We start from the raw sequence: 27553 nt of genomic DNA, 5'->3' as shown, positions 1-27553 counted from the left end.
TATATCCATTGAAATATTAAAAGAGGAGAAATAAATAAAGAGCTATACTTGGTGTCGTAAATTAAACTGTTTTGTAGCCTCAGCACATTAAATAACAGCTGTGTGAAATTTGTGTATATTCTCTAAAACACATCCTTCGCATTTGCTGGGCTATCGAGTAAATCATTAAATGTTTAATATTTAAATGTTGAATGATTGTCAAAATATTGTTAAAGCACTTAAAGCATGTGGAAAATAAAATTGAAGTAGATGACTCCTCAATTTAACAGTGTGATTCCAATGCGATGTCTGGTTTCACATGTATTTGACTTAAGAGTGGCCTTCAGTAAAAAATGCTCACCTGTATACATGTATATAGTTCTGTACATCTTGCATGTTTCATGCTTTGTAGGTTCTGTTTAAGCCAAATAAAGATCATCAGGGTGATAATGATTGGATTGTGTGTGTGATATTAACTATGTTTGAGTTAACTACAACTACTCTCTTAACTGGAAAGAGAGTTTGAGGCAGTCTTCCCTTTTAGATACACTGATGTGTGATGTTAAATGTGCAGGGGAAACTGCATAATGTTAGTCAATGAGTTTTTAACTTTTGACACTTAAACTAGGAGCATACAAACTACATCTAAAAAATACTGTGGATGGCAGATGAGTTCACATAAAAGCTCAGGCTTCAGTTATCCTGAAGTACTTCTAGGACAGGATTGTATATCCTTGACTAAACCAGAAGTCATCTGATTTATTAGAGTACAGAGAAAACAATTGTAAATTGTATACAGGCTATATACTGTAACAGACTACCATCAAATTGACGCCATACAAGTTTTATTCAGACGAATGTGTGAGCGAGTGCAAAGGCTATGGCATTTGTTAACTTTTTTGTGAAAATTGTGCAACTTAGTCATACAATGGACTTATAAAAGTCATTAACAATAAACAGGAAAAGATATCACATAGCAGTTATTATTGGAAGTAAAAACATACAGGCAGAAGCCTACTCTTAACCTTTAGATAATTTGTAAACAGTGGGAATTCCAGTGTTATTGACTCATTGAAAGCCATAAATATGCAAAACTGTTGTACCGCAGATGCAAATACGTAGGGCTAGAAATATGAGTTTTAATTCAGATAAAAGCTGCTATATCGTTTATTTTGAAACAAAAACTGGAGATTTACTTGAAGGGTTAGACATTTTGGCTCAACTGTTTCTCAACAGGAGCCAACATGGCATCAGTTTCCGCTTTCGGACGTAAACCGCATCAGTTTCCTCTTCAGAGAGGAAGAGAATCACACTGGGGAGATGGGAGCGGAGAGTCGCGGCCCTTATTAAACTCCTTTTAATAATAAAACTTCGCAATTTTTGAGGTAACTCAGATAAACGTTTGTGTAAATATATTTATCGCTGGGAATGTGTAGATAAACCCCAGTTATAAAAACATTATGCTCGAGTTTCCGTTGTTTGCTAGCAGTAATTTGTGCTTGCAGAGTTGTTAGCGAGCCAGCTAACATGCTGGTTAAGTCGAGTAGCCGAATACAGATTATAAATGCGTGCATTTTTACACAGAATGTCTCTAAATTTGACTTAAATTGCTCGCAAACCTATATGGATGTATTTTCAGGTGTGTTTAGAGCAGTTTTGTTGGGCAGATTTGGCTGGATTTGCTGGTAAATTAAAGCTACCAAGCGAGCGAATCAGCTATCTGATACTAGAAGTTACGTTTTGTACGGTTGCACGTTATTAAGCATAGCTTATTGAACTACAACCATGTAGACTACTATCTACTGTAGACATTTTATAGCTATTAAGGAAGTCAAGTGTCACCCAACTATCGGACACATTTTAAAGGTTTATGGCGTGTTTACATAGAAATGCGAAATAACAAGCAAGGAAACATCGTGAGGATTTTCATTTGTTATATTTATCCTTCACTTCATCCACGCAATGTTTTGAACATTACAGGGATATCTCTGGTTGGTAAAAGATCCAGCGGCCCGGGCCTCAGTCCGCGGTGTTGAGTTGATCAGCCATCCGGCATCATAGTGATTGAGTCGGTGTGAAGAGCGCAGCCTCAACGCAAAGTATGGGCGACAGCAGAGGTAAGCCTGTTTTGGTTTTATGTCCGCACGTGACTCCATTTCTGTGCTGTAGTTAAATTTAAACGTAGAACTGTAAAATTAGATTTTGTTTGCACAGCTTAGCGCATAGTGTTCCCCCCGTTGTTTCTGTTTGATACATAATATTTGTGTTGCTTGAAATTCATTGTGCTGAGCAAAACTTGATCGTTTTACAATTATGTTCTTCACTGCCTTTAAGACAAGTAAAACTGTAATGCATCACTGCTTTGAATTTTTTTTTTAAATGGCGTACAGTAGTTTAAACCTCTTTCATGTATTAGTTACAATGTAATATGCTTGTAACTAATACATGAAAACAGATTTAAACTGTTTTCATGTATTAGTTACAATGTAATATGCTTGTAACTTGTAATGATAACACCTTGTGGTTTCACTTATATTTACACATGGCATGGTTTGATCCCTCATCCTGCCCTTTCTCCCCTCAGATTCCCGCAGTCCAGACAGCTCATCCGTGTCCTCGCCACCTTCAGGCCAGCGTACACCCCCACTGGCCATGACCTCCATCCCACCCATGACATCGGCAGTGAACAGTCCCATCAGCAGCATGGGCTCGCCCTTCTCCGTCATCAGCTCCTCTCTAGGGTCTCCCTGCCTCCCTGGAACTCCTTCTGTGGGCTACGGCCCAATCAGCAGCCCACAGGTGAACTTTGCATGTAACTAGTTCCTACCTTCTACCAGACTGTCCATATTTTAGTGCTGAAAGAGCGTTTGAGGTACGAGCCGAACAGTCCAGTTTGTTTTAATATTTGCCTTCTATATCTACACTCACTTCCACAGGTTTTTGCGTAGAGTTTAGCTAATATTTGGTTTAAGGTTTTAACCCATGAAACTCCTAACCCAAGTATTACCCTTAGGGTCCCTTAAATCAGGGGTTTTCAAACTTTTTAATATTAAGTACCCCAAAATATGATGATCCCCTTCATGGAATATTTTTCTCTATGTGAGAAAAATATTAAACATGATTTTAAAAAGACTTCTTTTGTGCACAATTAAATTATTGGCTTTTATAGTGGCATTTTATATTGGAAATTATTAACATTTTATTACGTTGTCCGTGTATCTTCTATTGGAGCATGTTAGATGTACAAACCCGAAGAGATGCATTTTCAATTCCACTCATTTTGTCAAATTTATTTGTGTAGCCTTTTCACAATACGTAGTTTAAACCATCTTTACAGAGAATTGTGAAATACAACACTTATTTCTTACAAATAAGATATCTTTTCATAATATATGAAATTGTATGCTATGCAGATTTATTTTTTATATATTACTGATTTTATGTCTTATGTATGTTAATATAATAAATGAATCTTGGTTAATCTCATGGTTTCAGAATGAAGCGATAATAATGTCAACATTTTATTTCCTCTCAATTTTCAAGCACCCCCGAGGGTCCCCCAGAACCCAGTTTGAAAACACCTGCCTTAAATTAATTCTTAAATTAAAATGGTGTACCTTGAGTAGAGGTGTTCCATTTTGCCTGTCTGGGAATTGCACATTCAAGCACCAGTGCAATAATAATGAGGAATGAGGGGCTCAAAATAGATTTTACTTAATAACTTTATCAGCAGCAAATTAAAACATGTATAAATATTTATTTAATTTTTATAGTTAATTAGCTATGTAAGAACTGTGTGATCAGTAAGAACTGATCAAAATTTGCATCATGGTGGTTCTACTGTTTTATTGTCATTTGTAAGTCACTTTGTATAAAACTGTACATTTTGAATAAATGTACAATCTTCAAACTTTCAAGGATTTGGTTCCAAAGTTTAAAATCAGTTATTTGGAAAGGAAATTTTTGTATTTCTTCTAAAACTGTTAATCTTTAACAGATGATCGAGCATTTTTACTTTTCCTTTGAAAACTTTATTTAAAAGTCTCTTCAGTTGCACATCTAATTGCTTATGTCAAAGTTACACATTTGATAATACAAAATAGCATTTGTTTTGAGACTAACAACGTGAAAGTGCACCTCCCATGCTCCACATACTCTCGTGCCCCCCTCCTCATCACTGCATTTCTGCTTCACAGATGAGCATGTTTTCCAGAAACACAGAGGTGAGACCTTGTACCCTCTCTCAGTTCCTCACTCGCTCATGCTCATCTTGCTTTCACTTTGTTTATGTCATGCAAATGTCTCTACCCCTTTCCTGTTGCTCATATTGCTCAAGCATAGTTCTGTTTGGATGATTATCTACCTTGTGTTGAGGGGGTCAAATGACGATAAGATCCTTAATGATCACCTGACATCTGTTTGGATTATTGATGAAAAGGTGTTTGATTTGTGGAGATGGTTGAACATATCTGATAATGATCCTTTATCAAGTATTTAGAGCTAATCAAACATATTACTGACAATTGAAAATTTAAGTGTACTATTTTTTGTACTACCTTGTGTTTGGTTTCAACTAGGGCTGTGTCAATACAATCAAATATCGATATATTGCGATACTATTTCTCATGATATTGTATCGATAATTTAGATCCATGGATAGATATTTATATTCAACTTTTTGTGTATTCATATAATGTAAACAACAAATTTGGCACACTGTTACTTCCAAATCAATTTAATAAAAACGTAACCAAGAGATAAAAACGTGATGTTTCGAGCTACATGCTCTTCATCAGACATCAGTAAATAACTGAAATTATACCCAAATGAATTGTAATTGATTAGTAAACAAATCTAATTATGATATCGGGATGTATCGCAATATATTGAATCATGACATGAGTATTGCATTACGTATCGTAAGATGCGAGGCAGTAACCAGCTCTAGTTTTAACTGCTTCTTTTTACTTACAAATAGTAAGATGTTGTGAACTACAATCTTTGTTTTCTGTTCTTATTTCCTCCTCATCTATCTCTTTATCTCCTCACCTTTCTACTCTCTCTTCTCAGATCAACTCAACCGTGTCGATGTCAGGCCTGCATGCCGTCAGCAGCTCGGATGACGTGAAGCCACCATTCGGTTTGAAGCCACTGTCGGCCCACAGCCCTGGACCCATGGTCTCACAGAAACGTTTATGTGCTATCTGTGGGGATCGCTCCTCTGGTACGTCAATGACAAATACAGGGGACTTGTTTTTCACTGCTTTGTCAACTGCCTCATCCCTCGTTTTGCTTCTCTACAGGTAAGCACTATGGTGTGTACAGCTGCGAGGGCTGCAAGGGCTTTTTCAAGCGTACTGTGAGGAAGGACTTGAGTTATACATGCAGAGACAACAAGGACTGCCTGGTGGACAAACGCCAGAGGAACCGCTGCCAGTACTGCCGCTACCAGAAGTGCCTGGCCATGGGGATGAAGAGAGAGGGTAAGAGAATCACAACTCCCCATCCCGCCTTACACATACACATAACACAGGCCCCAGCAGGGTTATGCTCACCACATAATTGATAACAGTGATAAACTGATATGAGTTTTTCATATCAGTTTATCAACAGCTGCTGATATCTAGAAAACAATGTGGCTAAAATAATATTTTAGCATTTTATAATTTAATTTAGTACACTAAATTGCAGGAATTAAATTGTATAACATTATTTTTTCAGTTCACTCAAATATTGAAGAAAAAAACATCATTTAAAAAAAGATAATTTTTTAATTGACAAGGCTGTCAGTAGGTTTTGGAATAGATCTGTTAATCAGGTAACTGGGCATGTTTAGCAGCCTTGGCTGGAAGCTTCAAAATAGCTAAATACCAGTCAATTAATCAGCCTGGCTAATAGATCGGTTACAAATATCAGCAAATGAATCAGTCTGACCAATATATCGGTTACAAATATTGGCAAATTTTTCAGTCTAACTGATATATCGGTTCCAAATATTGCCCAATTAATCCATCTGGCCAATATATTAGTTCCAAATATCAGACAATTAATCAGCCTGGCCAATATATCGGTTCCAGATATCATCCAATTTATCAGTCTAACTGATATATCGGTTCCAAATATTGGTCAATTTATCAGCCTGGTCAATATATCGGTTCCAAGTATCTGCCAATTTATAAGTCTAACTGATATATCGGTTCCAAATCTTGGCAAATTAATCAGCCTGGCCAATATATCGGTTCCAAATATCATCCAATTGATAAATTGAACTGATATATCGGTTCCAGATATCGGCCAATTTATAAATTGAACTGATATATTGGTTCCAAATATTGGCCAATTTATCAATCTAACTGATATATCGGTTCCAAATATTGGCCAATTTATCAACCTAGTCAATATATTGTTTCCAAATGTTGGCCAATTTATAAGTCTAACTGATATATCGGTTCCAAATATTGGCCAATTTATAAGTCTAACTGATATATCGGTTCCAAATCTTGGCAAATTAATCTGTCTGATTGATGTAATTTCCAAATATAGACAAATTAATCAGCCTGGCTAATATAACGATTCCAGATGTGGGATGAATAATCATTCTGACAGATATATCTGTCTGTCACTTGTAAGGAGAAGGAGAGAGAGAGAGGAAGGTAGCAAGTGCCTTCTTACTGTAAAGAACATTGTAAGAAAGGAAAGGATAATGTAAAAGACTAAGTAGAATTGGGAGATGTCAATGTTGACTAATAAATAATTATAGTATTAATTATAGTAGCAGAGACATGTTGCTTTTTTAGAGATTGTGTACTGTGATTGTAAAATGTAATTATGGATAAATCAAAGACTGATAAATCAAAGATGTCACAGAGAGGAGGGGGGGAGGAAGGGCTGTTGACACCACTAACACCTGTCCCCCTCTCTCCCTCTTTTGTTTCCTCTTGTTCTCTCTCTTCCTCCCTCTCCTTCTGTAGTGGTCCAAGACGAACGACAACGATGTAAGGAGAAAGCAGGGAGGGAGGGAGGGGTTTTTGTTTGTGTGTGTGAGTGTGTAAATGGTGATTGAATAGCAATTGAATCCTAGCTTTAAGTGATAGTCATTAAAGATGAATTGTCACTTGAAAACTGGTGTGTGAATGAATGTGTTTAAAACTAACCAGGAACAACATGTATCTGTATATCTCTGTCTGTCTACACCTGTTTTCTTTCATATCACTTTCCTTATTTACTACCCCTGTGTCCTCTCCTGTCCTTTTATATTCTCATTCCCATTATGTTGATCTTTCTCATACTTTCTTCCACTCTTTCGATCATTTCTCTCTTTCCTTCTCTGGTCCTTTTTCCTCATTTCCCTTGTGTGTGATGCAGCCGTTCAGGAGGAGCGTCAGAGGAATAAGGAGCGAGAAGGAGAGGTGGAGTCCACCAGTGCTGCAAACGAAGAGATGCCAGTGGAGAAGATTCTGGAAGCAGAGATGGCCGTGGAGCAGAAGACTGAGCTACATGCAGACGGCGGCTCGGGGGGAAGCTCTGTTAGTGACACACAGACGTTAAGGAAATTCACCCTCTTTGGTGCCAGAATCATCTGCTGGGTGATCTTACCACATTGGTGTCCAAAAAATTAAAGTCTAATCATTGCAGCAACATTGCAGCTTGTCCTGGCCATGAACTTATAGGAGGAGGACACCTTAACCCATGCTATATTTAGGAGCCGGTTAAACAGAAATCAGACATAATCTTGAAAATACAGCAAAATATTCTGGTGTGATCATGGATCTCATTTACTTGCTGCAAAGTGTCTCAAAGTTTTGAATATCTTTCAAAGATTTGATTGCATGATCATAAACAAACACTGGCTAATCCAGTAACAAGTTATTTGTTGGAAGCACTCTAAATATGATTTTGTTTCCCTGGCAAAGAATTGCAAAAAACAACCAATCATAATCGATCTGGTATTTATCAAATGATCAGTGAGTGTAACCTCGGGCTGAGACTTTGGTGTATTAAAACAGGCAAATTAACATTTGCTTGTATGCAATGGTGAAACTTGGGAACAACTTACCTTTGTATCGATTAGTGTACATCTGCCTAGTGATATCATCTAGTCGTGGTTTAATAGTTTTGGAATGCAGATTCTTCTAAGTACCAAAAAAAAAAACATTTGACATTTTTGTTTAGTAGAGTTTGATTGGGGTTCTTTGGTTGGAGAAAAGGGGATAAAATAAAAAAATCATACTTTTTCCTAATCTTTCTGTCTCTTTTTCCTTCTCACAGCCTAATGATCCAGTCACTAATATCTGCCAGGCTGCTGATAAACAGCTGTTTACTTTGGTGGAATGGGCAAAACGGATCCCTCACTTCAGTGAGCTGTCCCTGGATGACCAGGTCATCCTCCTTCGTGCCGGTAAATCTCTCTCTCTCTCTGACTTATCAAAACAAGGGTTTATTGCTCTTTTCTTATCGGTATGGATGCTTTAGTATAGAGAGCTGGCATAGAAAGACAGCTTGAATAGGGGAAAATAAGCCCTGATATTATGTAGGGGTCGATATAATTATCTAGAGAGCAGGATGGCCAATATACAACATTAAAACCACCTGCCTAATATCGTGTAGGTCCCCTTCTAGCCGCCAAAACAGCTCTGACCTGTCGTGGCATGGACTCCACAAGACCTCTGAAGGTGTCCTGTTTTATCTGGCACCAAGACGGTAACCGCAGATCCTTTAAGTCCTTTAAATTGCGAGGTGGGGCCTCTATGGATTGGACTTGTTGGTCCAGCACATCCAATCGGATTTGGAGGCCAAGTCAACACCTTGAGCTCTTTGCCATGTCCCTCAAACATTCCTGAAAAAATGTTGCAGTGTGGCAGGGCGCACTATACTGTTGAAAGAGGGAATACCATCAGGGAATACCGTTGCCATGAAGGGCTGTACATGGTCTGTAACAATCTTTAGGTAGGTGGTACGTGTCAAAGTAACATCCACATGAATGCCAGGACCCAAGGTTTCCCAGCAGAACATTGCCCAGAGCATCACATTGCCTCCACCGGCCTGTATTTTTATCCCCATAGTGCATCCTGCTGCCATCTCTTCCCCAGGTAAATGATGCACATGCACCCGGCCATCCACATGATCTTCCATTGCTCCATGGTCCAGTTCTGACACGTGTTCATTGTAGGCGCTTGGACAGTGTGTCAGCATGGGCAGTCTACGGCCACGCAGCAAGCTGCAATGCACTGTGTGTTCTGACACCTTTCTATCATGGCCAGCATTACGTTTTTCAGCAATTTGTGCTACAGTAGCTCTTCTGTTGGATTGGATCAGACAGGCTAGCCTTCGCTCCCCACGCACATCATTGAGCCTTGGACCATGTCGCTGGTTCACCGGTTGTCCTTCCTTGGACCACTTTTAGTAGGTACTAACCACTGCATACCAGGAACACCCCACAAGACCTGCTGTTTTGGAGATGCTCTGATCCAGTCATTTAGCCATCACAATTTGGCACTTGTCAAAGTCGCTCAGATCCTTATGGTGGCCATTTTTCCTGCTTCCAACACATGAAATTCAAGAACTGACTGTTCTCTTGTTGCCTAATATATTCCACCTGCTGACAAGTGCCATTGTAACTATATAATCAATGTTATTCACTTCACCTGTCAGTGGTTTTAATGTTGTGGCTTATTGGTGTAAATGCTGACAAACATAATTCAATTTAACAACAGCAAGTCATATGCACCCAAAATGACTAAAGTGAAACAAATGCTTATTTTATGTAATATTTACTCCAATTTGCATAAATTATAAAAGAAAACACCTTGAAAACATAAATTGTTGACTGTCCTTTGACAAATCTCTTGGTAGATTTTTGAATTACACAGGAAAAGTGAACACGTTTATTGGCCATAAATCGGCCGATTCATTGGCCTGGCTGATATATCTGTTAATCACTCATATTATGTTTCCAGTATCTGCCTAATCAGAAATCTAAAATCCAGTTTGCTCCATGTTAAGCCCCTCATTCCTCAAATTTTTTTTCTCCTTCTGTTAGGCTGGAACGAGCTGTTGATCGCCTCATTCTCTCATCGCTCCATCACAGTGAAGGATGGCATTCTGCTGGCCACTGGCCTCCATGTGCACAGGAACAGTGCTCACAGCGCTGGGGTGGGAGCCATCTTCGACAGGTAATACTCATGTCCCATGACCACATGCAGGATAGCCTTTATGTAGATTTAGCTGCTATAGATTTTAGATGCACATACTTTTACAGTGATAATAGTTCAGTGAAGAAATGATTGTAATCGCATTATGATTCATGGTAATTATATACTCATGAAACATAAAGGCATAGTTCATCCCAATTTAAAATGTCATAATTTACTCACCCTCCCACTTTTGCAAACTTATTTGACTTTCTTTTTTCCATGGAACACAAAAGGAGATGTTAAGTAGAATGACAGTCTCAGTCACCGTTCACTTTCATTGCAAGTTTTTGCCATTCACTGAAAGTCATTCTTCCTAACATAACCTCTTTTATTCCATAAAAGAAAGTCATATAGGTTTAATGGGACAGAATTATCATTCTGGGGTGAACTACTGGCTTGATGCTGCTGTATTTATTAGTTTTTATATAATGACACAGCATGACCAGACAGGGCACATACAAATCACACATGTGCACCAAGACTCTGCATAAGTCAGCAACTGTGTCCCTCACAGATGCAGTGCGCACAATTGAACCCTGTCATCTCTGTTGATTTGCTGTTTATCACACAGCAAATGTACTGTTATTTTAAGGGAAAATATTTCGTAAGACTCCAAGACTTCTCAGTACGCCATAAGCTGTCTTTTTGTCTTAAGTAAATCTAAGAATAACAGGCTACAGGTTGTTGTTGTTATTTTAAATTTGTTCCATACTAAATGTTTTCTGCCACATTGTGATATTCATATGAAATTCTCTGTTAATGCCGTTTTTCAGATTTTTATAATGTCTCGGCTTCAGAAATGAGTCTTTCTGTCCTTGTACTTCACTTTCCACCTCACCTGATTTATTGAATGTGCTTCATTGTCTTCCTGTCTGCAAGTAATTGTGCTTTGTGATGTGTGCGCCTGTGCTTCCTCCTTTGCAATCATTGGCTCATGCTTTAAATGCCATTTAAGTCATTTAACTTATGCAAACGAACTTCCTTTAGCATCACTTTAGTTTAGTTAAGCAATTTAGTGCTGCTAAGGATTATTTAAGATCTTGGTCCAATAAATGAGCAGTTTTATTTAGGGCTGGGTATCGTTCCAAAAAATTTAGATACCAATATATTGACTTTGGTACTGGTTTCTAAACGCTACTTTTTTCGATAGCAATTTTATGAAATCTATTTTAGCAAGATTACAAACATTACCTCAAAAAAAACTTTAGTTTTATTTTTTCAGTTAGTTTACTTTTTTTTTTTTTTTTTACAGACTCAAAGACTCATCTCCTGAGCCTTCTGGTGTCCTCATGCCAGGGTCAGCAGGGGCTTACGCTATAACATTAATGTGAAGCGGAAAAAACCCAAGAAAGCTAAACTGTTAATTCAGCCAACCCTAAGGATAAGTACGGTTTAACAAGATAACTAGTTTAATGTACGTAAACTTGATCAGTTACTGTCAACCGTAAAGCATTTTTAGCATTGATTTAGCAAGCTATCTTTAGCCATACATCCAATCAATATCTAACGTTACGTAGGTCCCAGTGTTAGCCCAGTCATAGCGCCGATGCATTCATCAGTAGTTTTTGAGGAGGACTCGTGTGGTGGGCATGTTGAAGGAAGCTCTGTGGCAGGACGCTGAGAGGATGACCAAGACGGAGCAACTTTCTGCTCTTAAGTTTATTCCGTGCACTGTCAAGTGCTTCATCAGATTTGTCATGTTGCCAGTCTTGACAGCAATTATCTTGTCGCAAATATTGCATTGCGTGCTGTTGGCATCGAGCCTGGTGAAATGTAGCCACACTTTTAATCTTTTCCACGTCTTGTACCTCTATGGGGGTTGAGAAGCATACACATTACAGCCTCACTTGTGAGCCGCATCTCTGGGCGTAACTGGCATAAACTAGTGTTTTTCCTTGATGCCTAAACGCAGCCAATCACCAGCACTTTTGGATTTGGGCACATCTAGCATGCTACATGCTTATTATTGAAATTGACGAGATTAACCCCTTAGGTATTGAAAATTAGTACCAAACGACAAGACATTTTTTGATACTCGATTGTTTAGAGGCAATTCTCTCTGTGCCTAAAATGTATCGAACTCGATACCCAGCCCTAGTTTTATTTTTCACAAAAAATATATTCTCAGATTTCAGGACTCCTCAATGAAGGATTTTTTTCTACCAATATTTTTACTAGCCCCCAACTCCAAAATGGTATGTGTGTATATATGAATATAATTGTTTTAACAAGAAACGCAAATACACATTTTTCCCCAAAACATTGAAACTGATCATTAGTAATTTTCCATAATACTGGAAATTTTTACCGCTTTAATGTAACTCTGTTATGGCAAAACACTTACTGGAAAATGATGGCATTTGATGCTAAACATAATTTTTTGTATTTTATTTTTTTATCCGTTATGTCATTTGTTGTGTGTGCCATTTCAAGCTTTGCTGTCGCCAACTCATAATCAGTCTGATTTCACTCTTAGCAAGAGCCTGTAGCTTGTTACTCTATGAACTGGGCCTGCCGCATACATGCGTAGAGTCTAAACGTCTCTACCTGTGCCTTTCTGGAGTGGGGAGACATTATATAATAATGAAATGTGTAATGACATTCTAATAACGCATTGTGATTGAACACACAGGGAGAGTGCGCACAATGCAGAGGTTGGGGCCATATTCGACAGGTAATAACCCTCCGCCATATACAAACAAACTAAACAAACAGCAGCAGTCAGGAAAGCCTGTAACCTGAGACAGTTAATTTTTAACTTAATTATGTCTTGGGCTGTTTGGGGCAGGTGAAGGCCAAACAGTCCTTGTGTACGTGTGTCTGTGTGTTGGGCGCATTGGTGACAACGCCACTGGACTCATGATGTCTAATTTTGCATGCTCTGTGATGACTTTCAAATGTTAATTCCTTGTAATATTGTTATTTTTTGTTGTCTATACATGACGAACACAGCAGAAATCTTTTTTTTTTGTGTGTATGTATTGTTTTTTTTACTCTGTTTAGTTGCTACGAGAACCGTTTTATGATTTGTTTCTGTTGCCTAATTTTGATTTGTTGAACTTCAAACCTTAACCCAACACCTCTCCCCCCCACCCCCTGCTTTTACCCTTTTGCTTGTCATCCCTCGCTTCTTCCCTTCCATATTTTCATGGCGTCAGGGTTCTGACAGAACTGGTTAGCAAGATGAGGGACATGCAGATGGATAAAACAGAGTTGGGCTGCCTGAGAGCCATCATACTTTTCAATCCAGGTCAGACTGCACACTCAAACAGACACATTGTCATTTACTCTGAGTGAATGCATATTGGTGAAGCACTTTGTATTCCAACTTAATATTAGCTTGCATACATCAACTACTACACTAATCAAAAAAATTATTGAATATGATTTGCTATTCTTGTTTTTGAACAAAAATCATTGGTCTCCTTCACTTAGAATTTGTGCTGACGAATTCATCATAATATCTTGCATAAAACACTGCCAATTAGTATACAGTGCACAGCTTTCAAAGAAGCTAAATTGTTTATTGATTTATTGTATACATTGTCTGCTGTATGACTGACCATAAGGCTGCTCATGGCACAGTTGTTGAGTTATGGTTGCATGTTTACATTTTGTGTGTTTTGTTTTACAGATGCAAAAGGATTGTCTAGCCCCAGTGAAGTGGAGTTACTGAGAGAGAAGGTCTATGCATCACTGGAGGCTTATTGTAAACAGAGATATCCTGACCAGCAGGGCAGGTACAGCACACATTGTTTCTTTCCTTCTATATCTCAGAAGACTGCAACACTATGTTCTAGGAAGTAATTTATAATTTCCGAATTCCTTGTTAAAGAACTACACTACCCAGAATTCTAAATAGATCCACCAATCTCTGTTACAGAAGAAAGGGTTGTGGTACATTTTTTGCAGGCTGTCTAGCCTAGCCAACAATAGCAAAACATTATTTTTTAGCAATGCACCAAAAGTTTGTATGCAATAGTGTACATTTACTGGTGAAATCAGACATTACATTTGGCTCTATCAGGATTATCAAATATCAGAACCCTTAGAATTATTATACATGTACAATCATCTTTAAACACAGTGCAGATTCACTCTTGTCCTGAAGTCTCCACCTGGTGTTCATTGTATTATATGCGTTTACATGATAGAATCTAAAACACTTGACCATGACACCAGCACAAATGACCATGACATCCATGAAAGCTGCACAATTGATTGCATTGAAACTGAAAGCACGGTATGATGTTGCATGAGTGAAATCAAAATGATGGCGCTCCCTTTCTCCATTGTGATTGGTTTGATTGACGCAGATGCTCATGCTGGTTTGCTCAGTGAAGAGACTTGCGTGTGGTAAAAACTGTGTTGTGAAATACCCGGAAATATGCGCTTGATTTTGAATTCATAATATCTATACATGATAAAACGTAGAAAATAGCAGTAAAATGTAAGTTATGTGCTGGAGAGAAACAACTCTTAAGCGCATCAAACAGCACACACCCTCTTTCAACGTACTTGGTGCAGCAACCGCTCCACATTGAACTGTATGCTTGTTTTGATCTTCTTTGAAATGTTTATAAAGTCCTCTCGTGCACTGGATATCTTGGGTCGGGTTTTTCCAACTTCAGTTTGTCTCTGTTCTTTTTTCAAATGAGTTTCATCATGCAACACATTTTCACTGGGCTGTAAATGACTTCACTTACGGAACTACTCAGTGCTGGCTTAACTGATAATTATATTTGTTGTCGATGATTTTCATTATACGCGCACCTCTGCATAGTGTGTGTGTGTGAGCACAACAGCACAGAAACGCTCTATGGAGTTTATTGAAGCATACTGTGGTAACATGTCATATGCAAATGTGATTCTGTGATGAAGTGATCGATGTCTTGGTTATTAGTGCATTAATGAAAAGTTTTCCCATGCTTGTGCAGAGGCTGTGTAGTATAAAATATCCCCACCTACTGTTCGAGCTGATTTGTGCTCTGTCTCGCAAATACACGCAGGCAGATACAAGGACAACTATAAGAATAGTAGTGTTTACCAAAGGATTTTGTGAGACTATGGTGGGTGGACCTCCGACCCTCTAGGGGGGTCCGGGTGTATGCTAACCCGTAAGAAAATTTTGTGAATTTTAAAGGTAAATACTTCCATCTGGTGCACTTTGAGAGCAAAATTAATAGGCTAGTGTTGTGCTCTTGTAAACAGCTTTGTACTCTTAAAGCTGCAGTAGGCAACTTTTGAAATAAATTTAATTGAGAAACAGCGCTCCCAATTCTTCCCCATATACACGATGCCCTAGGGTTTAATTGACAGATCCAAGACATGCCTCGTCAAAAGATTGGCTAAAATCTCATCTGGAGTTTGACGTCTCTTAAAATATTTTTGTATGCTCATTCTGAAAAGCAGTGTACAAACTAGGGATGTCAGTTTTATCTTTTTATCTTTTAACGTTACCTCTGAATGCTAATGATAGCTAGCTAGTAAAGCTGTAAGCAGTGTAACGTTATGCCAATTAACCTAGTAATGCTAACGTTAATTTACTTTAATCATCATGATTCTAACCTCAGCAGTAATATGATCTGTTTGCTCTTGTACACTGCTGATGATAAATTGTGTGTGGATTAGTGTATAAATTAGGGCTGCCCCCTGATAGTCGACCAAACGTTAGTCTATGAAAAGAGTCTTGGTCGACCAAGTTTTGATTGGTCGGTTGGTCACAGAAAAAAACTGAGTTAGGGTTAAGCCTAAACAATAAAGTAAGACACTTTGATTTCCAACTTAGAACTTTTTTTATTTATTTTAACTAAAAATTAAAATACAACAGAATTTTTTTTTTTTTTTGCAATTAATGTTCGTGTTGTTCAACTTTTTGAAAGCTGGTTTTACAACAGTTGTCAACATCTCTCTTGCAAAGAACCTACTTCATCTGTGCATAATCTACCAGTCGGGTATTTCATTGTCTGAGAAAATGCATTGTGTGTGAATACATTTTGTTTTGTTCCTCCTTCACTATATATATATATATATATATATATATATATATATATATATATATATATATATTTATTAGCAATATCCAAATACATCGGCAACCCCTGGGCTGAGGGATTGGTGAATATTTTTGCTTTAGTGATTTTGCATTGAAAATTAATTTATTTAAAAAACAATAAACTTAAATCAAATACATTTCTAAATTCAAATTGCACTCCAAACTAAACAAAAAGCAATTAAAATAAGCAATAAAATAATAATATATCTATGCACCTTTTCATTTACCGTCAGGCAAGAATCCATCTTAACATCACGGCAGAAAATTACTTGCATAAAAACAATTGTATATGTAAAACTTATAATTATGATAATGATATTCACTGAAATATAAATCATGGTTTGAGGTGAACGTGTTTGTATTTATGTTTTAATCACAGATTTATATGCTGCAGAGTTGCGTTCACAATAAACTGCTCTGTGGAAATAAAGTGAACTGAACTCAAAGCACCTCCTGAGCTGAGACGTCTGAGGTCATTTGCAGCACTCAGACGATACTGTTCTTGGAAAAAAAATTAAATAAATCAGAAGACCGAAACAAAGAAAGAGTGAGAACCTTTTACATGCGTGTGTTCCACGAGACTGCATGCCTCCATATCAGCATACATGCGCATAGATGGCTTTTCTGCCATCTGTTCTTGATAATATAATAAAGTTTTTATTCAAGCACATGTCTGTGTGCCGCGGGGCAAATTATTTGAGAGCGAGTGCAAAACACAACCTTTTATTTTGTTATTATGAGACTGAGAAGTGCAAAAATATTTTAGATGAGAAGTGTACAAATGTTTTGGGTCATTATGAGACCGTGGCAGGGCAAATTAGACTGATGGGCTGCCACATGACAAATTCATAACTTCCTATTCCAGTGTTTCCCATTAATTGACTAGACTCTGGATTCATAAGTACTTTATAAGCACTTTGTAGGGTAAAGATTTGCTTATGCAAAAGTCAGTTTTTACATATATAGAGAGTGCAATATTTTTTTTAAATATGATCCAATATTTATTATAACAACTAAAGTTATTCAAGCCTAAATTTTATGGTATTAATGTGTATTTTCTAAAGAAATATTATTAATAATTATTCCAAACAAAGATTAAAAAAAAAAAAAGCCCAAAAGAATTTCTGATTTGGTAAAGAATTTTCATTTTGGTGCATCACTATTATTTAGCATTTGTTAATATGGGATTTTGTAGCTTTATAGCATAAAAGATAGTAGTAGTCTTTTCTGATAAGTGAATAAATGCAAAATGTGGAGCTCTTTTGTGCCAACATACAGTAATCTCTAAAATTTTGGTTGAATTTAGTTAACTACATCTCTTTTCACTTGTCTTTCAGGTTTGCCAAGCTCCTCCTCAGGCTCCCAGCGCTGCGCTCCATTGGCTTGAAGTGCCTAGAGCACCTGTTCTTCTTCAAGCTAATCGGCGACACCCCAATCGATACCTTCTTAATGGAGATGCTTGAAGCTCCTCATCAGCTCACCTAATCTGGACCAGTCTTGATCCAGTTCTATCCGGTTTGCAGTTCCCCCCCCTGGGGCTTTACTGTGTCTCACATCCCATTAACACCTTCCCACAATTCTCTCCTTCCCCAATTGCCCCTTGCTGCACCTTCCAACCAGTATAGCCCCGAAAAAGACTTTAAAACTTTTTCACTTTCCATGTGAAGTTTTACACAGTATGAGATGTTCAGAGAGATTATTTTTCAAATTCCCTGCAGGTTCTAAAAGTATCATAAGCTTCAAAGACTTCCAGTTTTAGAACTCTCATATTGATTCTAGAGATCTTTGTGTGTCGTTTGGTTTTGTGCACGAACTGTACATTTGCGTTTGTTAATGCAGTTAGACAGCCTGCCGGCTGTACACAGTGCATGTGTGACTGGGGTGAGAATTTCATCCTGCGTGCCCATTGGCTGGTACGAATCAAGTTATGCCAGACCCGCCCCTTTGTATAGTCCCACAATGTAATGTGACTGTGATACTGCTAATTTGCTATCTTTGGGCTTTAACCTTGAATTCATACTTTGTACTGTACTCATGAAATGAGTCCAATTTATAAATGGCATTGCGGCATCTGGCCGGGGTTATACATTTGTGAATATAAATGTATGCAGGTTTTCAGTTGTTGGACATTAATTTTTGATCATGTTCCAAAGGATGGCCTCAAGGCAGAGATAGAATCTCGCAGGAAAATTCTGCTTTAATTTTTTTGCGGCAATAGGAAGGTTTTTGTGTTTTATCGTAATTTTTGTTTTGTTCTTTTAATGGGGAATTACGTTGGTAGAGGTTGTGGCACCTTCTACAGGACATTGTACCTTTTGACATTCTCCAAGTCCCAATGATCAGTTTCTTTACAATTCTTCCTGGACAACTTAAATTCCTGAATTGGGAAGACTAATATTTATACAGTTTGTGTGTGTGCTGTGATGTATTAATATGTCCAACCACTCTTGCCCTTTCCACATGATCGATGTAGCAGGCCTTTTTGTTTTGTGTTCAATCACCAAAATCACAAAGTCATCAGGCTCCTCTGGAATGAACTGTAATTATGTTGGCATGGAAAACATCAAAGGTGGTTCTGGTTTGTGTAACGTGTTGGGTCGTCCCTGCATTGACAGTTAAGGTAGTACTTTATAAAAGGACCTTCTACATTCCATCTGTACAGGTTGCAATGCCTCCTAAAAGCAGCTAACTGAACCCCTGAACCATGCAACTTATCCTCAAACATGCATTTGTCTTATTCAGGAGGGACCGATGCCACCACGGTCAAGTTTGCATTATGCCGTCCGTCTGAAAGGCAGAACAGTGACTCTAACGAAATGTCAAGAAAAGGTCATGGTCTTGTTTCAGTCCAGAATCAAAGCAAACAAATATTGTATTTTGCAAACAGAAAATTAAGCATATTTTTAGAGCCTTAAAAAAAAAAATGTAAATGGTCATTGTTACTCATTACCTCTACTTATAGTATTTCATTGGTATTGTCTTGCGCTTTCTCTGAATTTAATATAAATAATATGTCTAACAGCATATTTTTTTACTGTAAAACATTAAAGAAAATCATCATTGTGAAACGATGTGAATAGTAAAAGTGTCCAAATGCGCTATTATGATGAGAATTTGGGGGTAAAATGTGCATAAGTGTCCTTAAAAGGATATCACAATGCAAAAGATTGAAATGGTCCACAATGTAGGTAATGATGATTCTCTTTACTGTAACATGTTCATGTTTTTACTGTATTGCAGTAAAAAAGATGCTGTTTTCTAAATGCAAAAAATATTATCTTGTATTGACTTTGGGTTAAATATGACCAGGGCATTTTCATGATGGGTTTTGTGAGAATAATCCAGAAGTGTCCAGAAACCAGCATCGATTACAATCTCTATGCATTTATGTGGGAGGTGATGGGCGTAGAATAATATTCTTGCCATTTAAACAAGATATTCAATTCAGCAAATGCACCAATATTGATGGTGGGTACTGCAGTATTGTGAAATATAACTGTTGGTTTGTCAGGTGTTCAGACTAAAACCAATCTATCCAAGTACTTGTAAAAGTGACTTGAGATCACATACTGACAATATTTGACGATTCTGTACAATATAATAGTTAGAGATCGCATGTGGTCCCACCTGTTTTGGTGCTAATGACAACAGTTAGACATAAGTATCAACACCAATATAAACATATACACCAGTGCATGGCATACACTCGACCATTGGTCAAAATATGCAATGACACCATTCTCAAATAAGCTTTTTCACATATACACCCATTTCTAGCTAACACACCATCTACTGCGTAATGTTTAAAAGTAGCTTCAAAATACATGCCATCCTATTTTAACTCTTTTACAAAAGTTTTATACATCAGTAAGGTGCTTCATTTTCCTGTTTCAAGTTTTTAGCTTGCACATGAATTTGAAAATCTGATGAGATGTTTACCATTGATGTGTTGTGACTGAATCCAGAGTTCCAATTAAAGCTTTGTTCCTTTCGAACTATTGTTGCCCCCTTCACTGCTTTAACATTTTATTTTGGACCAGTGGTTGTGGTCATTTCATTGTAATCCACACCCGACCTCTGGTTCTCTATCGTTGGCATCCCAGTAGTTTAGGTTTGTCAAGAGTTTTGTGTATTCTATTGCACGTTAAATCCATTAATCCAGAAATCGAAGCTAATGTATTTGGTGCTGATCTGAACAGTGGGAAGGCTGTTTTGATCATGTGCTCTGTGTGCTTGTTTTTACGTCTGGGCAACTCCAGCCACACCAGGGTTGCCAGTCAATCTTTGGTGTGTGTGTGTGTGTGTGTTTTGCGTGTGTGTGTGTGTGTGTGTGTGTGTGGCATCATTGCAAAATATGCCCTGTTTTTTGTGTCAAAGATGCGTAAAGGCACTCAGTGGAGTTCCTGTATGGTGAAATAATTCACTGATGTATAAAGGTTTCCTTGAAATGGTATGCAGTGGCCCTGTCTTCTATTACTTGATTGTGGTTTATCACAGTAATACGCAGTGAACTTCGAATGGCCAACCCAACTTTTCTTTTTGGGTCCACTTTTTTTTTTTCTCTTCCCAAAAGTTGATATATTTTAACAGCGCTCTAAATTAGTTTAGGGTTGCAAAGTATTCATAAGAATGAATACAGGCTTGCACACAGATTTTGTTTGTTTGTTTGTTTGTAATTCTGTCTTGCAACAACGGGCCGTAACCCCTGTACACCAATGATGCACCTGAAATGAATGCAGCACTGCCAAACCAGTGTGAGGGGAACTGATTATTGGGGGTTTCTAGCCTCTACTTGGTTGACTGTGTACTGTGATGATCACTTCACAGAGCCTGTTTGCAACTTAATTCAGAGCTGAGCAAATTTAAATCAAGTAAAAAAAATCCAGAGGGTTGTGTGTTTGAAGCCATTTGGCGCTCTGAAATATGCACAGTGCAAACTTGAATTAACCTCTGCTTGAGAACGAAATGATAATGCACGTTACAGTATGAGAGCTGATTTTTTTTTCTTCTTTGTTATGAGTTATTGGTGAATGTTTGCTACTTAAAAATGCATGAGTGAAGTGGACACATTTATGTGTTGAATGGGGAAATCTCAAGAAACCTGTTAAAAACATTTCTGGGTTGTATTTCACCCCAAACTCCATTTTATTGTATTGCTATTATTTTTATGACATTAAGCACCCCCATCCCTTATTCTCATTGCATTAAAAATATATTGTTTAAACTGTAAAGTATTTATACATCATTGTGTAGTATTTGTGCTGCCTTTATGCTGCTTGAACAAGTCATTGTATTATGGTAGTTGTTTTTACTGTAATATCAGTAAATTACTGTGTTACAGTAATGAGACCACCATTGAGAAATATAGGAATTACTATATATATATATATATATATATATAATTGGAGGCAAAATGTGAAAATGCAAAAAAATTCTAAATGTTCCCAAATTCATTCTTATGCAAAACTTTTGTTATTATTTGGGCTTGGGGTGAAATGTGCCCTGAACATGTTTTCATGAGTTTCACCCATACAAGGACATGTTGAAGGAGGGCTGTAAAATGATTGATTTATTTAAAGGGAGACTATTATTTTATTAATATACTCCCACCTTAAAGAAAAAAAAAAACATTGCTTCTCACTTTTTCTGGCTGCTGTTTTCTTATGCTTTACATCATTGTGTATTAGTGATGTATTAGTGTAAAATCTGTTCTGTTATTTGGGGTCTTTTCCTCACACACACCCTTCTCTCTTCGTGTCAAGATTTAAAGTCTGTCTCAAGCATTTGTGGAACTAAATGACTTTATTGATTGTGGAGAACGAAAGAAAATGTAAAAAAAAAAAAATAATAATTTTGTTTGTTTTTTTGCTCTTGTCAGTTAATTCAGAATCTGTTATGTTTGATGTACCATGTGTAAGTAAAGGGTTTAATACTGCACATTCGTGTGAAGTTTTCTCTTCTCCCTACAGTCTCCCTTTTTCTAAAAATTGCTGTTACACTTTAATTGCCTTTTAACTGTCATAGAATTATCTTTCTTTAAATCAAACTTATTTTAAATATAATTGTGTTATAATTATATATGCTGTTTACTACATGGAATATGTCAGCCCATATCATTTAAATTAACAGCAAAAAAGGTTGTGGGTTGGGGGGTTGGGGGGTTAGAAAGGGGTACCAGTTATGGAACCTAAAATATATACTTACCCTTATAAATATATAGACATTTTAACCAAAATGTCCTGGTGAAACAAATAGGTTCATGGACCCATTCTTTTTCTACTGCCCTCAAACTGTGTTTCCCACTCTTTTGCAAATGTAGTCTTGTGAATTGGTTTTTCACCTGTCTTGATTTACGAAGTGGTGGCGTCCCGTTTGCTTTTGGGGTCCCCCGTGAGCATATGTGTGTTAGTATGGACCTCAGTCCAGCAGGACCCCCGGGTTCTGAGCGGCTGCTGGCGCTGCAGTGTCCTGCTGTCACCGCTAGAGGGAGCACGTCTGAATCACCATATAAAGCAACAGTGGCTCTACACCTTCATTCTCCTCCCTCTTTTCATAAATTCTAGATCACCTTTATAAAAGAGAAAATACATAATGCCCTGTGTCAGCGATTTTACGCGTAGTCGTGAGTTCAGAGAGCTCATAACCTAGTAATAAGCTACAAAGAGACAAACGGCCAATAACGTGCATCAACTTATCATGGGGTCTGTTGAGCCATTCTGATAGTGTGATGGTTTTGAAGTGAATTCATGGCTTTGGTAAAAGCATATAGGGTTGCGATATAAAATAAATATTTTAGTAAAACGTCTCTCAGCATGTTATTCAGCTGATGTGAACCTGCGCAGAAATGCTCTGTCCCCTGTGAAAGATGCGCCTGTAGTTCTTCTGTCGGCCTGTAGGCGGAGCTCTCACAATGACTTCTCTGTATTGGAATGATGCTGTCCACTTTAGCGCCGCGTATTTACAGTCATATTTGCGCAGTAAACTCACTGCATTTCAAAACCTGAAGCCAAGATTTATTTTATATTTCACACCCCTCCGTATTACCCTTAAAGTGACTCGTCTGCACCCTGTTCCTCTCCTCTAGTCATTTATTGATTGTGGAGTGTAAAATATGCCTTACATTATATACTTGGCAAAGAGGATCTAGTTTAAATAGATAAGCATTATTGTTGTATAATGTTTTAAGTGTATGACTCAGTTGAGCACAGCATGCAATTAGTAAAATGTGTCCATTTCATATGGATCTAGAGCTCTTAAAATAGCTGCTTATATTTAATCAGTTTAGTTACAAGGCAGCTCCACCTATCAGCTGAAGCAGCAGTGGTGTGGGGTGAATGCAGGACGGAAAGCTCCTTTTCAATGACCATCACTGTTCCTTAAAATGGAATTTCCCATCAAAGCAGACCTTATGGAGGCTGATTTTTCCAACACACTCAATAATGATCCTTTTCCCTGAATACATTATTATTGTAATTATTAAGATGTTCTTGATTGGCCAACTGAAAAGCATCCATGGACCATTGCTGAAATTTCAGCCACCTTATTAAAACTGAGACGTCCAGACGGAGTTTCATATTTGAATCGAATTTGAATATTCTATCAATTTAAAGCCTAAGATTCTAACTAGTGTTCAAGCAGTATACACGATACATGCACATTATTTAAATCACTTTATAAAAATGAGTTTTCCTGTAAAGTGGATGATTTACCAATGGAGGTGCAAAGGTGGAGTTGCTTGCCAATTTTTAGTCCGTGTCAGTAGCCATAAGAAGTTTGCAAATTAGCACTTTGGCATATACATTTTAAAAGCAATATGAGGCAAGTAACAGTTCCAAAGAGGCCAAATGGCTAACATGTTACTGACCACAACAACCTTAGTCATATGGCAACATGGATACACTCAAGATGCTCAAGAAGGGATTATATTTCAGATTACAATTCAAATTGTATTTAAGTCTTCCATTTAAGTCTATATTAAAAACTGAATTCAAGAAGAAAAAAATCCAGCAGCTTGCATGCTCAATTAGTCTGGTGATTAGAAGTCTTGTGTTCAAACAAGACTTGCTTGAGAGCATTTGTCAGTAGGCCTATTCATTTAACATTCAAATCTGTACAAGAGATTCATTTTTTCAACATTTGTTGACATAATAGGATCGTTTTTGTCTCTGTTTGGTTTGTGTTGCAGAGAAAAAGTAAAGACATGCATACATTTTGTTGACCAAAATATAAAATAGTTGTGGTGAACACTTTTTTTAACCGTGTGGAACGGCCAAGCCTTTTGTTCTCAAAAGAGGGAATTATGCCTCTGGTCAATTTATTTTCATATGTACAGAATCAGTAAGGAATTGTGAAAGTACACATTGGAAAGCAGAAGACAAAAGTACTGGATACACTAACCAACAATATAATCATGGACAGTGTGTGTGTGTGTGCATGTATACATGTTTATATTACATTGTGGGGACCAAATGTCATATGTAGTTCTTCCCAGAACTTAAAATGAGAATAGATTTCGTGAAATTATCAGAAGCTGTAGAAATGAAGTGAACATCAGAAACAGGAAGACTGAAAGGGAGGAGTTTATTATTCCGTGTCATCCAGTGGTTAATTATTCATGATGTCACTCAGTAAATGTGTCAAAAGCTTGATGGTTTTGTGTTTTTTGTTTTGATGGCTGAACAAGAGAATGCATTATTGTTTTACATTTGACAACAATCTGCCAGTTTGCATGTCCCAATTTACTACCATTACATTTAAACTAAAATATCATGGTCTATGTAGTTTAGTCAGCTAATAAATGATTAAATAGACTTATATGTATTGCAGGCTTACTGTGATGGTGTTGAAATAATGTAGCCCTTTTATGGTTCGTAACAATTATAACTTTCGAAATTTCCAAGTCTGTAACGGCATCTGTAATCAGGTTTAAAAACATGTTTAAAGGAATGATCCAGGTTCAGCACTAAGGTTAATCGACAGCATCTTTGGCAAAATGTTGATAACCACACAAATATTTTATTTATAAAAAAAATAATCATAGTTACAGTGAGGCACTTACAATGAAAGTGAATTGGCCCAGTCCATAAATGTTAAAATACTCACTGTTTCAAAAGTATAGCCACAAGACGTTAATATGTATGTGTGTAAACATGATTTTAGCTAATCTTATCTCTATAAAGTTTCCTTCAAAAATACAGCTTTGTTGTCATGACAACATAACCACCACATTGACTCTGTAATCTAGTAGCCTAAGTGCCATAACGCTGGTAAATCTCAGATTTTATCCCACTAAAATCATGTCCAAATTTTGTTCCTAAACTTTCATTATTGTGTGTACTTTAGCGTTAATGGGCCCTTCTGGCCCCATTCACTTCCATTGTAAGTGCCTTACAGTAACCAATTTTTGTATATTTAGATAAATGTGGGTCAAGTCTTATTTTATTTAATGTTGCTTACTCACAAATATGAACTATATAGAATTGCTCCATGTTTTTTTATTTGAGAGCAAACTACTTCTTTTCTAAAGTCCACTTCTCTCTCTACCTCTCAATCTCTCCTCCTTTACCTCATCTCCTCTCAGTGTTCTACTGTACCTACAGCTCACTGTTTCTGTCCCTTCCTGCCTCACAAAAGACCCCTCTGTTCTGCCTTACCCTGGCCGCCCCACCCCCTTCCTCAACACCCAAGTGGTACATTCCCTTTCCTCCTCATCCAGCCCCTGGGGTGCAGGTCTCATTGACCGCTCCCATTGTGTGAGCTCTCTCCTCCTCACCTTTAGCTTTAGTCCGGCTACAAAGGTGCATTATTACAGTGCCGTATACAGATAGTCTGTGCTACAGACACCTCAAGCTGATGTGTGAGCACTGGCTGGACAAACAGGCCTCTTGTTTCACACAAGCTGTAGAGGAACACAGTGCAGTGCTACGATGTTTTAACACATTTTGCCAGATACAAACAGAAAGACTGATGCCTTAAAGGATAGTTCCCCAAAAATAAAACTTCTGACATTGTTTACTCATACTCATGTTCTCTTTAAACCTGTCTTCAGTTGACCATGAATGGAGATTTTAGGTAGGATGGTTAGCTTCAAGTCATCTTTGTACATTTTCTTGAGTTCAAAGCTGCAATAATTGTGGGTATCAATGATGACTTCAGGATTACACTGAAGTAAAACTGTGAAGCTCCAAAAAGCACATAAAGGCAGCATAAAAGTAAACCGTAAGACTCCAGTGGTTGGAATGAAGAGAAATGATAGGTGTGGGTGAGAAACAGGTCAATATTAAAGTCATTTTTTACAATAAATCTTCAACTTTCAAACAGCCCTCCTAAACACTCTTCTCTCTTAACAGTTCTTTTGTTTTTGGCAAATTCACATTCTTAATGCATATCACCACCTACTGGGCAAGGAGGAGATTTTATAGTAAAAAAGGACTTAAATATTGAACTTTTTCTCACCCACAGCTATCATATCACTTCTGAAGATATGGATTTAACCACTGGAGTCATATGGATTATGTATTGATTATGCTGCCTTTATGTGCTTTTTGGAGCTTCAAAGTTTTGGACCCTGTTGACTTGCATTGTACGGATCAACAAATCTGAGATATTCTTCTAAAAACCTTTAGTAAATTGAGCAAGCAGCAAAACATTTTTTGGTGTGCTTTCAACTAGATTTTCCTTCTTTTTCATCTTGGACATCCTTTATTTGTCACTGACCCAAATACACAGGGAGATTTTTTATGTTTGTTTTGTTTTTGTCTGAAAATGTAACAATACAGTATGTCTGTTGTAACATTGCTAATGCTGGCAATGATGAAGATGATGACGAAGGAATGAGGATCCCAAGTGCAATTTATTTACATAAGTGATCTCCAAAACGTGACTCTAAACCATAATAAACATGAACTTGACGATGACATAAACTTGAATTAACATGGCATGACTAGACTATGAACAAACATTACATCAACACAATACCTGACAAACAACAATGGAAAGCATGAGGGCTTAAATACTTGGACTTGGGAAAACATAAACCAATGAACAAACAGAACTCTAAACAAGATAATCAACTAATAAACCAATGAAAACAAGACACATGAACATGGAGGGAAAACAGTACATCACATGACCAGATGCACATGACAAGAAACAGGAACTAAACTTTTCAAAATAAAAGATGTGAAATACACAAACACACACATTAAACATTACATCTATGACGACATGCCAATGGATGGTTGTTTTTCACTGCCATGTTTCAAATGTGACTTTGTAATGCTATTTGGTATTGCAACCAGGAAATTCTCATCCACTCTCTCTGTCC

The 27553-nt window shown here is 37.4% G+C and overlaps 1 protein-coding gene across 9 annotated transcripts; it reads left to right on the top strand.

Annotated features, from left to right (window-relative positions):
• Window positions 1–1263: 1263 nt before the first annotated feature.
• Window positions 1264–20566, top strand: LOC127619645 (retinoic acid receptor RXR-beta-A). Of its 9 annotated transcripts, none has more exons than XM_052092593.1 (15): window positions 1264–1364; window positions 1960–2096; window positions 2564–2778; window positions 4176–4202; window positions 5050–5203; window positions 5283–5462; window positions 6951–6974; window positions 7345–7505; window positions 8248–8377; window positions 10019–10151; window positions 11425–11469; window positions 12805–12846; window positions 13331–13422; window positions 13807–13912; window positions 17565–20566. In XM_052092593.1, exons 2-15 carry the CDS (start codon window positions 2081–2083, stop codon window positions 17710–17712), a joined length of 1473 nt encoding a protein of 490 aa, XP_051948553.1. In that variant the 5' UTR covers window positions 1264–1364; window positions 1960–2080; the 3' UTR covers window positions 17713–20566. The 9 variants fall into 9 exon arrangements, with proteins under 9 accessions (XP_051948553.1, XP_051948550.1, XP_051948551.1 ...); XM_052092590.1 differs by having other exon boundaries at window positions 7345–7565; XM_052092591.1 differs by lacking the exon at window positions 4176–4202 and having other exon boundaries at window positions 7345–7565.
• Window positions 20567–27553: the final 6987 nt, after the last annotated feature.

Source organism: Xyrauchen texanus, chromosome 26 (genome assembly GCF_025860055.1).
Source record: "Xyrauchen texanus isolate HMW12.3.18 chromosome 26, RBS_HiC_50CHRs, whole genome shotgun sequence".
Classification (NCBI taxonomy): Eukaryota; Metazoa; Chordata; class Actinopteri; order Cypriniformes; family Catostomidae; genus Xyrauchen; species Xyrauchen texanus.
The sequence above is the reverse complement of the archived record's forward strand: the minus strand, read 5'-3'. Positions and strand labels throughout refer to the sequence as shown.